Source organism: Orcinus orca, chromosome 1, assembly GCF_937001465.1.
Source record: "Orcinus orca chromosome 1, mOrcOrc1.1, whole genome shotgun sequence".
Classification (NCBI taxonomy): domain Eukaryota; kingdom Metazoa; phylum Chordata; class Mammalia; order Artiodactyla; family Delphinidae; genus Orcinus; species Orcinus orca.
In genome coordinates this window covers 104,893,061-104,902,786 of record NC_064559.1, presented here as the reverse complement: position 1 = coordinate 104,902,786, position 9,726 = coordinate 104,893,061, and the positions used below count along the sequence as shown (strand labels likewise).

Below are 9,726 nucleotides of genomic sequence, written 5' to 3'. Positions count from 1 at the left end.
AATGGCACTCCCTCCCCCTCTGTACCCCTGGGCCGCACGTCTACTACTGAGAAAGCTGAAATTGAGCAAACTAGGTGTTGGAACAACTCTTATTTGAAAACGTGGGTGGCTCTGAAAAGAGCCTTTGATTTCACAGGTGCCCCTTCAGGTAAGGGGCTTGGGAGGGCTTCCGGAGACCGGCCTCACTTGCCCTTCGCCTTGTGGTGGCTCTCCGTCTTCTTGGGGAGCAACACGGCCTGAATGTTCGGCAAAACGCCGCCCTGGGCGATGGTGACTTTGCCCAACAGCTTGTTCAGCTCCTCGTCATTACGAATGGCCAACTGCAGGTGACGAGGAATGATGCGCGTCTTCTTGTTGTCTCGGGCCGCGTTGCCCGCCAGCTCCAGGATTTCGGCGGTCAGGTACTCGAGGACTGCCGCCATGTACACCGGCGCGCCGGCTCCCACCCGCTCGGCGTAGTTGCCTTTGCGCAGCAGGCGGTGCACTCGCCCCACCGGGAACTGCAGACCTGCGCGGGACGACCGCGACTTGGCCTTAGCGCGAGTCTTGCCTCCTTGTTTGCCACGACCAGACATGACAGCCACTAGCACTGCAAAACACCCCCGCTTGACGGCTAACAAATTCACTCTCAACAGCGCCGCTTCACCCTTTTATAGGCAGAACGGCGATTGTCTACGGAGCAATCTGATTGGCTAAAACACATCTTTGTCCTGCTGACCAATAGGATAGCTCAACCAGAATCCGCTCATTTACATAACCTCGTCCCCCTCGCAAGAGAGCCGCTGAAAACTCGCGAATCGCAACGCGGCGTAATCCGAACCTTAATTTGCGTACAGCCTCTATAAGTACCGAGTCGCTTCCGGTAACCTCGGTGCCGCTGCTGTGTCTGCGTTCGTGGTGGTCTCTGCAGCTCGTGCTTGCCGTTATGCCTGAGCCGGCAAAATCCGCCCCGGCGTCCAAGAAGGGCTCGAAGAAAGCTGTCACCAAAGCCCAGAAGAAGGACGGCAGGAAGCGCAAGCGCAGCCGCAAGGAGAGCTATTCCATCTATGTGTACAAGGTACTGAAGCAAGTGCACCCGGACACCGGCATCTCGTCCAAGGCCATGGGCATCATGAACTCGTTCGTCAACGACATCTTCGAGCGCATCGCGGGCGAAGCGTCGCGCCTGGCGCATTACAACAAGCGCTCGACCATCACCTCCCGGGAGATCCAGACGGCCGTGCGCCTGCTGCTGCCCGGCGAGCTGGCCAAGCACGCCGTGTCCGAGGGCACCAAGGCGGTCACCAAGTACACCAGCTCCAAGTGAGTTCCTGCCGGGATGCGGCACGCGCATGAGTCGCCGGGCCGCTTGACTTTCCAAAGGCTCTTTTCAGAGCCACCCACCTTCTCAGTGGAAGAAGCTGTTATCCAATTTATTTTCATTTTCTGTTATGGTTCTTCTTTTCTGTGCCACTTACTCCTTTCGTAGTGTAAATTTGCCATTTTCCTTAGGATGAAGGGAAAAACCCAAGATAGGACCAGATTTTGTCTATCGATCAAGAACTAGCTAGAGTAATTGTTCATTCTCATGCAAGTAACTTGCTTTTTCCAGTAAAACGGTTAGCGATGGGTGATGATCAGTGTAAATCTACTCAGGAGAATGGGGTAAAAAGTTAAACAGTGGTTGCTCTGCCGCAATTAGATTGTAAATTCATTTTTGTTGAGCTCTGAAAACCAAATGTAACACCGTTTAAAAAAAAAAACGCAATACTTTGAGACCACGCCCCAGCACGTATAGAAAATCTATACGTCGACTAAAAAAAATCTGCGTTAAGAATCAAATTTTATTCGGTGACTTGCTGAGGACTAAGCCCGAGACAGCCTTTCAGATAGCTCTGAGGGACTATTCCAAGGCGGTATGGGAGGAACCAGAATATATACCAGTTTTGCAAAAACAAACCAGGTAGTTGAACGTCAAAAGAATTCTAATTAATGAAAATTAAAAAAAAACGATCTCAAGTTAATGAATTTAGCACTTCTCTATGGGAAGGTGAAAGAGTGGGCTGATTGAAATCATTCATTCGATATGCACCTTAACTGTCTAGGTCCAGTATCCTGTTTTTCTCCATCCCGAATCCCCTCAGGGTGCACAGTTGGGGTAGCTGCAGCGGCTGATGGCTTGATGGCCACAACATCCTTTGATTACTGATATGGCAGGTGACATTTTTCATCCACATTTCATCTAGACAATTTTTAGTCTAGACACACGTCGTGTCTCACTTTGCTATTCCTTTCGGTTAATATTTGAACAGAGGCCTGAATGAAGAAAGTGAGCCATAGGATATTTTGGAGAAGAGTATTCTAAGAACAAAAACAGCAAGTGCAAAGGCCCTGAGGCAGGCACAAGTTTGAGGAGTTCAAGGAATAAGCAAGACCACTGTGGTTAAAGCACAGTGAGCAAAGGAAAGATCTGCAGGGAGATGTGATCAGAAAGGTAGTTGAGAGTCATTATGTATGCCATTGAAGGGCCTCTAGGCCATTGAAAAGATTTTGTCTTTAATTCTAAGTAGGTTAGAGTGCCTTTGGAGAGTTTGATAAGAGTACTGACATTATTCAACTTACGCTAAAGCTCACCCAGGATGCTATGTTGAAAAATAGACTATAGATGAGCAAGAGTAGAGGCAGGGAGAATATCAAAAGGGCTACAGTAATAGCTCAGGAGAGAGATGGGTGGTAGCCGTGGAGATGATGAAAAGTAGTCAAGATATATTTTAAATGAACTGATGAATTGTAAATAGGTTATGACAGAAAGAGAGGAATCAAGGATTAACTGCAGGTTCTTGGACTGAGCACTTGGAAAGAGCTGCAATTTACTGATACGAGAGGCAAGTAGGTTTGGAGGAGGAAAGCCTAGAGTAATGTCTTGGACAAAATTTTGAGACTACTGGTAGCTATCCAGGTGGAAATATCAAATAGGAAATACCAAATTCCCAAGTTGGGAATATGAAATATGAGAACTGGAGTTCAAGGAAGAGAAAGGACAAAGGGGTAGATTCTAAAACCCTGATTCTTGCTCGTTTATAGGTGATCTATCGTTTTTTCTCTGGACGCTTTTAGAATCGCTATAACATGTCTAGATATGGTTTTTTCCATATCTAGCTTTGGTCTCAGTGTTTCACTAAAATCCCCTATCCAACTTCAGTTTCAACCTCCAACCTTAGAAGGCAGAATAATGAAATGTCTAAATCAATGTTAATTGGGCATCCCTTGGCTATTGCAACCACATAAATCACTGTTACCTCTAATAAGTGTAGCAAAATATGAACAAAGGATATCATTAAGAGTTCTAGTTAATATATAGATGATCACTCTCAAACATACATAAGACTTTTAAATATAATGTAGTAAAAAAATCTTATATGTTCATATGTTGAAATTCTATCAGTTAACATTATACTGTAAAAATAAAATGGAATAATTAACGTCTATGAAAGTTTTCTGTGCTAGTTTTTTAAATCTGATTACAAGTTTTTAAAATTTTCTCAATTTTTTGTTTTGTAAAATTTAAACCTTTAGAAAAGTTGAAAGAAACTGCAATGACCAGCATTATCTTCATCTAGTTTTACCAATTGTTACTATTTGCTGCATTTGCATTTTCTGAACCATTTGAAAATCAGTTGTAAACATAGTGACATTTTTCCTTACTTAACATTTTTTTAAATTTTTATATAATTTTTTTTTTTTTTTTTTTTTTTTTTGCGGTACGCGGGCCTCTCACTGTTGTGGCCTCTCCCGTTGCAGAGCACAGGCTCCGGCCGCGCAGGCTCAGCGGCCATGGCTCACGGGCCTAGCCGCTCCGCGGCATGTGGGATCTTCCCGGACCAGGGCACGAACCCGTGTCCCCTGCATCGGCAGGTGGACTCTCAACCACTACGCCACCAGGGAAGCCCTATATAATTTTTGAAGGTTACTTTCCATTTACAGTTATTACAAAATGTTGGCTATATTCGCCGTGTTGTACAATACATCCTTGAGCCTATCTTACACCCAGTAGTTTGTACTTCCCACTCCCCCACCCCTAAATTGCTCCTCTCCACTGGTGACCACTAGTTTGTTCTCTGTATCTGTGAGTCTGCTTCTTTTATGTTATATTTACTAGTTTGTTGTAATTTTTAGATTCCACATATAAATATTATACAGTATCTTTCTCTGATCTATTTCACTTAGCATAATGCCCTCCAAGTCCATCCATGTTCCTGCAAATGGCAAAATTTCATTCTTTTCCCTAAATACTTTATTTACATGTCTCTCTTAAAAATAAGGACATTCTCCTATATAACTACAGTACCATTATTACACGCCAAAAATTTAATATTGATTCAGTAATATTAACCAATATGCAATCCATATTCAAATTTCTCCAATTGTCAAAAAAATATCCTTTAAAGCAGCGGTCCCCAACCTTTTTGGCACCAGGGACCGGTTTTGTGGAAGACAATTTTACACAGACGTGCGTGGGGGGCGGTTTCAGGCAGTAACGCGAGCCATGGGGAGCAGCAGTTGAAGTTTCCCTCGCTCGCCCGCCGCTCACCTCGTGCTGTGCGGCCCGGTTCCCAACAAGCCGTGGACCCCCACTGGTCCGCTGCCCGGGAGTTGGGGACCCCTGCTATAAAGGTGTGGCATTAATTTCCTACGGCTGTTGTAACAAATAACTATAAACTGGTGGCTTAAAACAAATTTATTCTCTTAAAGTTCTGGAGATCAGAAGCACAAAAATCAGTTTCACCAGGCAGGTCTCAAAACTGCTCTCTCCAAAGGTTCTAGGGGAGAATCCTTTTCCATGCATTTTCCAGGTTCTAGAGGAGCATTTCTTGGCTCATGGTTCCTGCCTCCATTCTCAAAGCCAGCATCCTACCATCTTCAAATTCTCTGCTTCCATCACCTTTTTCCTCCCTTGGCTTTTTTTTGCCTCTCATGAGGACACTGGTGATTACATTTGGGTCCACCCAAATAATCCAGCATAATCTCCCTATCTCAAAATCACACCAGGAAAGTCCCCTTTGACCTTTAAGGTAATGTTCACAGATTCTAGGGTTTAGATGTGGACATATTTAGGAGCCCTATTCAGCCTACCCCAGCTGTTGACTACTGTTATAAGTTGAATTGTGTCCCCTCAAAAGATATGTTGAAGTCTAACTCCCCAGTGCCTTAGAATGTGGCCTTATTTGAAAATAGGGTCTTTGTAGATGTAATCAAGTTAAAATAAGGTCATTAGGGTGGGCTCTAATCCAGTATGACAGGTGTCCTTATAATAAAATGTAGAAATGCACAGGAAGAAAACTGAGACAAATGTCAGGGTTTGTCGTAAACCAAATAATACCTGGGGCTACCAGAAGCTTAAAGACAAGGAAGGATCCTGGCCAAGAGCCTTCAGAGGGACAGGGGCCTGCCAACACATTGACTTTAGACTTCTAGCCTCCAGAAATGATGACAGAATAAATTTCCGTTGTTTTAAGCCACTCAGTTTGTGGGAATTTGTTATGGCAGCCCTAAGAAAGTAATGCAAACTAAAATTTTTAATAATAGAATTATTTAATTTTTAAATAAAATTTCAGATTTTTAAAAATCCTAGACTGTCCTTCATTTTAATGGCAATATTAATCTTTGGCCCTGGTCAAATATTGATTTTAAAACGTGGACATTTAGTCCAAATGTGTAGTTGGAGCACCTCTATTTTTCCTTATCTACCCTATTTGGCCTCTTTGAGATCTTCCAAGATAAAAGGTCTATCATCTTTCCTTTTATTCTGGGAAATTATTATTTCTCAAATATTTCAAGATCCAAGTAGGGCTCTGAGGCTGGCTGAACTCCATGAGTGGCTCAGCTTTCCAATTCTTCCTCTCAGCAGTTGCCCTCCTGTGGCCTACAATCATTCTTGCCTTCACACCCACATAACACTACATTCTGCTGCAGCCTCTTGAAAGCAAAGAAGATTCTTTACCAAAAGATAAGAGCAATCTACATTCCCAGTAGTTCAATTTCTGAAATGTTTGTGCTGATTAGATTGGTCTAGATTCCTGAGCTAATCAGTGTGGGAAGTGGTTAGGACTACATTTAAACCAATCATGCCAACGCTAAGAACTGTAGATAAGATCTGTTTTCTGGGAAACACATGTGGCAATGGTTCTCAAACTTGACTGCTCATTAGAGTCACCTGGGGAACTTTTTTTAAAATTCCAAGTGATGACTGTGTCCCAAATCACTTAAATCAGAATTTCTGGGGATGGCACCCAGACATCAGTATTTCTAAAAGTTCTCCAGGTACCTATGGGCAGTCAAGTTTGAGCTCCACCTACATAAGGGATTAGGTGAGCTCCTTAATGAAAATCAGCATAAAATTAGAAAAACAGAATAAGAAAAATGCTACATAGTCAATAACATACATTATAGGGCTATCAACTACTAAGTTATACTACATAAACACATACGAAATCAAATCTCAAAGAATACGTTAAGGAAACATATAAGGAGAAATAAAGTCTAGAAGAATAAGGTGATAGCCTTCATCCCCAGTGCTGTGTTTACAGTGTGGACAAAGAATGTTTCCTGCCATTTCAGTAAGCAAAAGATGTTGTGGCCAAAAAGCCCTCAGCCACTGCAGCCGCCCCTGACGGTGCACCCTGAGGAGATTCAGGATGGAGAAAAACAAGATAATGGCCCTACATAGTTAAGGTGCATATCAAAGAAATGGTTTCAATAAGCCCAAACTCTTGTATCTTCCCATACCTAGGAAAGCACTAAAATCATTAACTTGAGATGTCTGTTTTTGTGATTACCAGTAATCTTTTGATGTTCGACTACATGTTTGGTTATTTTTTTCATCAAAAACTCCTATATATCCTGGCCCCTCCCTTACCTCTTTGGAACAGTCCCTTGGATCTGAGAGGCTGTATCCCAGGCTTAAGTCCTCAGCTAAGTCCACCGAATAAAACATACTTCTCAATTTTTAGGTTGTGCACTTTTTTAAAAAGCAGGTTCATGTTATCTTCGCTGAGTCCTAGATGCATCTCTCACACTGCCAACTCCATTTATCGAGTTGAATGTTGAATGTCAACTCCATATATTGAAGGTTCTCAATCTTAAATCAGAATTCTGGATCTCCCTTCAATGCCCCAACCTATCCCTCCTCCCAGTATTCAATCCTAATCAACAGCACCACTGTTTACGCAGTTGCTCAGGCTAAAAACCTAGGGGTTTTGCTCCTATCCACAGTACTACCTCCAAAATATAATCCTAATCGCAACATTTCTCACCATCTCCATTATTTTTACTGTTCTCCAATCCGGCATGTCTAGACTACCCAGTGGTTCTCACACTTTAGCATGCATCAGAATCACCCAGAGGGCTCGTTAACACAAATTATTAGCGTCTGAAGATTCCACCTTTAATAAATTCTCAGGTAATTCTAATACTGCTGGTCTGGAAAAGAGACTTTAATTGAGTCACTGCTCTAGCCTGCAACACTGCAATAGCCCTCCTAATTGGTTCCCTTGCTTCTACTATGGACAGTCTAGGATCTTTGATTCACCGTAGCAACCAGAGGGATCTACTTTAAGGTTAATGAGGTCCTGTTATTCATGTCCCTACAGAAAGCAATCCAAGGGTTCCCAAAGCACTGACACTAACCTCTGAAGCCAGTCTCCTCTGCATTCCCAGCTATATTGGGGCTTTCTGCTCCTCGAACATTTCAAATATTTTCCTGCTTTGGAAATTATGCATATCTTATTTCCATTGTATGGACATGTCTTTTAAATTGGGCAAGCTTTTCTAAGAGGTAATTCTCTGGGGAGAACACTATCACCGAGTATTAGGCAAGTTTTATGTGATTTGATCTAAGATGAGGGAGACAGAACCTACCAGAAGAATGGTTAATTCCTAGGTATCAAGACCAAGCTCCAATTTCCCTATTGGGGAATCTACACATAAACTGGGTACTCAGGTGCTTGTGAATGCAAGATACACAAATGCAAGGAAGTTGTTACTACCAATTGAAAGTTGAGTTATTCCTTTTTTATAAACACCGAGCACACAGTACAAAAAATTAATTACAACCACTGTTTTACCACTTGGGATGGGAACACCAGATGGTCGCACCTTTGATATTCCAACTTCACCTTGCATACCTAAGTTCATAAAAAACATCATTGAAACAGCCAGTTTCAAAAGTTCTGACAAAACGCAGCACATCTATACCCCATCAGCTTCTCCCAAACTAGGTAAGAATACTCCGTCACTTATCTGGAAGAAATGGCTGTGTTCGTACTTAACGACTGTGAATGCTATTAACGTTCACTAGGTGAGGAAACCAAAAAGCAAAGTAGGACTACAAAAAACCCGTGTAAAACAACATGACAGCTTCTTCCACTGAGAAGGTGGGTGGCTCTGAAAAGAGCCTTTGGAAAGTCAAGCGGCCCGGCGACTCATGCGCGTGCCGCATCCCGGCAGGAACTCACTTGGAGCTGGTGTACTTGGTGACCGCCTTGGTGCCCTCGGACACGGCGTGCTTGGCCAGCTCGCCGGGCAGCAGCAGGCGCACGGCCGTCTGGATCTCCCGGGAGGTGATGGTCGAGCGCTTATTGTAATGCGCCAGGCGCGACGCTTCGCCCGCGATGCGCTCGAAGATGTCGTTGACGAACGAGTTCATGATGCCCATGGCCTTGGACGAGATGCCGGTGTCCGGGTGCACTTGCTTCAGTACCTTGTACACATAGATGGAATAGCTCTCCTTGCGGCTGCGCTTGCGCTTCCTGCCGTCCTTCTTCTGGGCTTTGGTGACAGCTTTCTTCGAGCCCTTCTTGGACGCCGGGGCGGATTTTGCCGGCTCAGGCATAACGGCAAGCACGAGCTGCAGAGACCACCACGAACGCAGACACAGCAGCGGCACCGAGGTTACCGGAAGCGACTCGGTACTTATAGAGGCTGTACGCAAATTAAGGTTCGGATTACGCCGCGTTGCGATTCGCGAGTTTTCAGCGGCTCTCTTGCGAGGGGGACGAGGTTATGTAAATGAGCGGATTCTGGTTGAGCTATCCTATTGGTCAGCAGGACAAAGATGTGTTTTAGCCAATCAGATTGCTCCGTAGACAATCGCCGTTCTGCCTATAAAAGGGTGAAGCGGCGCTGTTGAGAGTGAATTTGTTAGCCGTCAAGCGGGGGTGTTTTGCAGTGCTAGTGGCTGTCATGTCTGGTCGTGGCAAACAAGGAGGCAAGACTCGCGCTAAGGCCAAGTCGCGGTCGTCCCGCGCAGGTCTGCAGTTCCCGGTGGGGCGAGTGCACCGCCTGCTGCGCAAAGGCAACTACGCCGAGCGGGTGGGAGCCGGCGCGCCGGTGTACATGGCGGCAGTCCTCGAGTACCTGACCGCCGAAATCCTGGAGCTGGCGGGCAACGCGGCCCGAGACAACAAGAAGACGCGCATCATTCCTCGTCACCTGCAGTTGGCCATTCGTAATGACGAGGAGCTGAACAAGCTGTTGGGCAAAGTCACCATCGCCCAGGGCGGCGTTTTGCCGAACATTCAGGCCGTGTTGCTCCCCAAGAAGACGGAGAGCCACCACAAGGCGAAGGGCAAGTGAGGCCGGTCTCCGGAAGCCCTCCCAAGCCCCTTACCTGAAGGGGCACCTGTGAAATCAAAGGCTCTTTTCAGAGCCACCCACGTTTTCAAATAAGAGTTGTTCCAACACCTAGTT

General features: G+C 44.9%; 4 protein-coding genes across 4 annotated transcripts; 2 read left to right on the top strand and 2 right to left on the bottom strand.

Moving 5' to 3' along the window:
- Window positions 1-71: 71 nt before the first annotated feature.
- LOC101282199 (histone H2A type 2-A) lies at window positions 72-819 on the bottom strand. Its single transcript, XM_012538852.3, has one exon. It carries the CDS (start codon window positions 573-575, stop codon window positions 183-185), a length of 393 nt encoding a protein of 130 aa, XP_012394306.1. The 5' UTR covers window positions 576-819; the 3' UTR covers window positions 72-182.
- A 40-nt stretch (window positions 820-859) lies between these two features.
- On the top strand, window positions 860-2,916 carry LOC125961351 (histone H2B type 2-E-like). Its single transcript, XM_049698671.1, has one exon. It carries the CDS (start codon window positions 926-928, stop codon window positions 1,304-1,306), a length of 381 nt encoding a protein of 126 aa, XP_049554628.1. The 5' UTR covers window positions 860-925; the 3' UTR covers window positions 1,307-2,916.
- A 5,111-nt stretch (window positions 2,917-8,027) lies between these two features.
- On the bottom strand, window positions 8,028-8,869 carry LOC101281952 (histone H2B type 2-E-like). Its single transcript, XM_004285121.4, has one exon. The coding sequence runs from the start codon at window positions 8,867-8,869 to the stop codon at window positions 8,489-8,491; it is 381 nt and encodes a 126-aa protein (XP_004285169.1). The 3' UTR covers window positions 8,028-8,488.
- A 324-nt stretch (window positions 8,870-9,193) lies between these two features.
- LOC125961336 (histone H2A type 2-A) lies at window positions 9,194-9,723 on the top strand. Its single transcript, XM_049698653.1, has one exon. It carries the CDS (start codon window positions 9,220-9,222, stop codon window positions 9,610-9,612), a length of 393 nt encoding a protein of 130 aa, XP_049554610.1. The 5' UTR covers window positions 9,194-9,219; the 3' UTR covers window positions 9,613-9,723.
- The last annotated feature ends 3 nt before the right edge of the window (window positions 9,724-9,726 follow it).

What these genes read in the sequence shown, in the direction of transcription:
- LOC101281952 (XM_004285121.4), bottom strand. Translation starts at nt 8,869, where the DNA reads ATGCCTGAGCCGGCAAAATCCGCCCCGGCGTCCAAGAAGGGCTCGAAG.
- LOC125961351 (XM_049698671.1), top strand. Translation starts at nt 926, where the DNA reads ATGCCTGAGCCGGCAAAATCCGCCCCGGCGTCCAAGAAGGGCTCGAAG.
- LOC101282199 (XM_012538852.3), bottom strand. Translation starts at nt 575, where the DNA reads ATGTCTGGTCGTGGCAAACAAGGAGGCAAGACTCGCGCTAAGGCCAAG.
- LOC125961336 (XM_049698653.1), top strand. Translation starts at nt 9,220, where the DNA reads ATGTCTGGTCGTGGCAAACAAGGAGGCAAGACTCGCGCTAAGGCCAAG.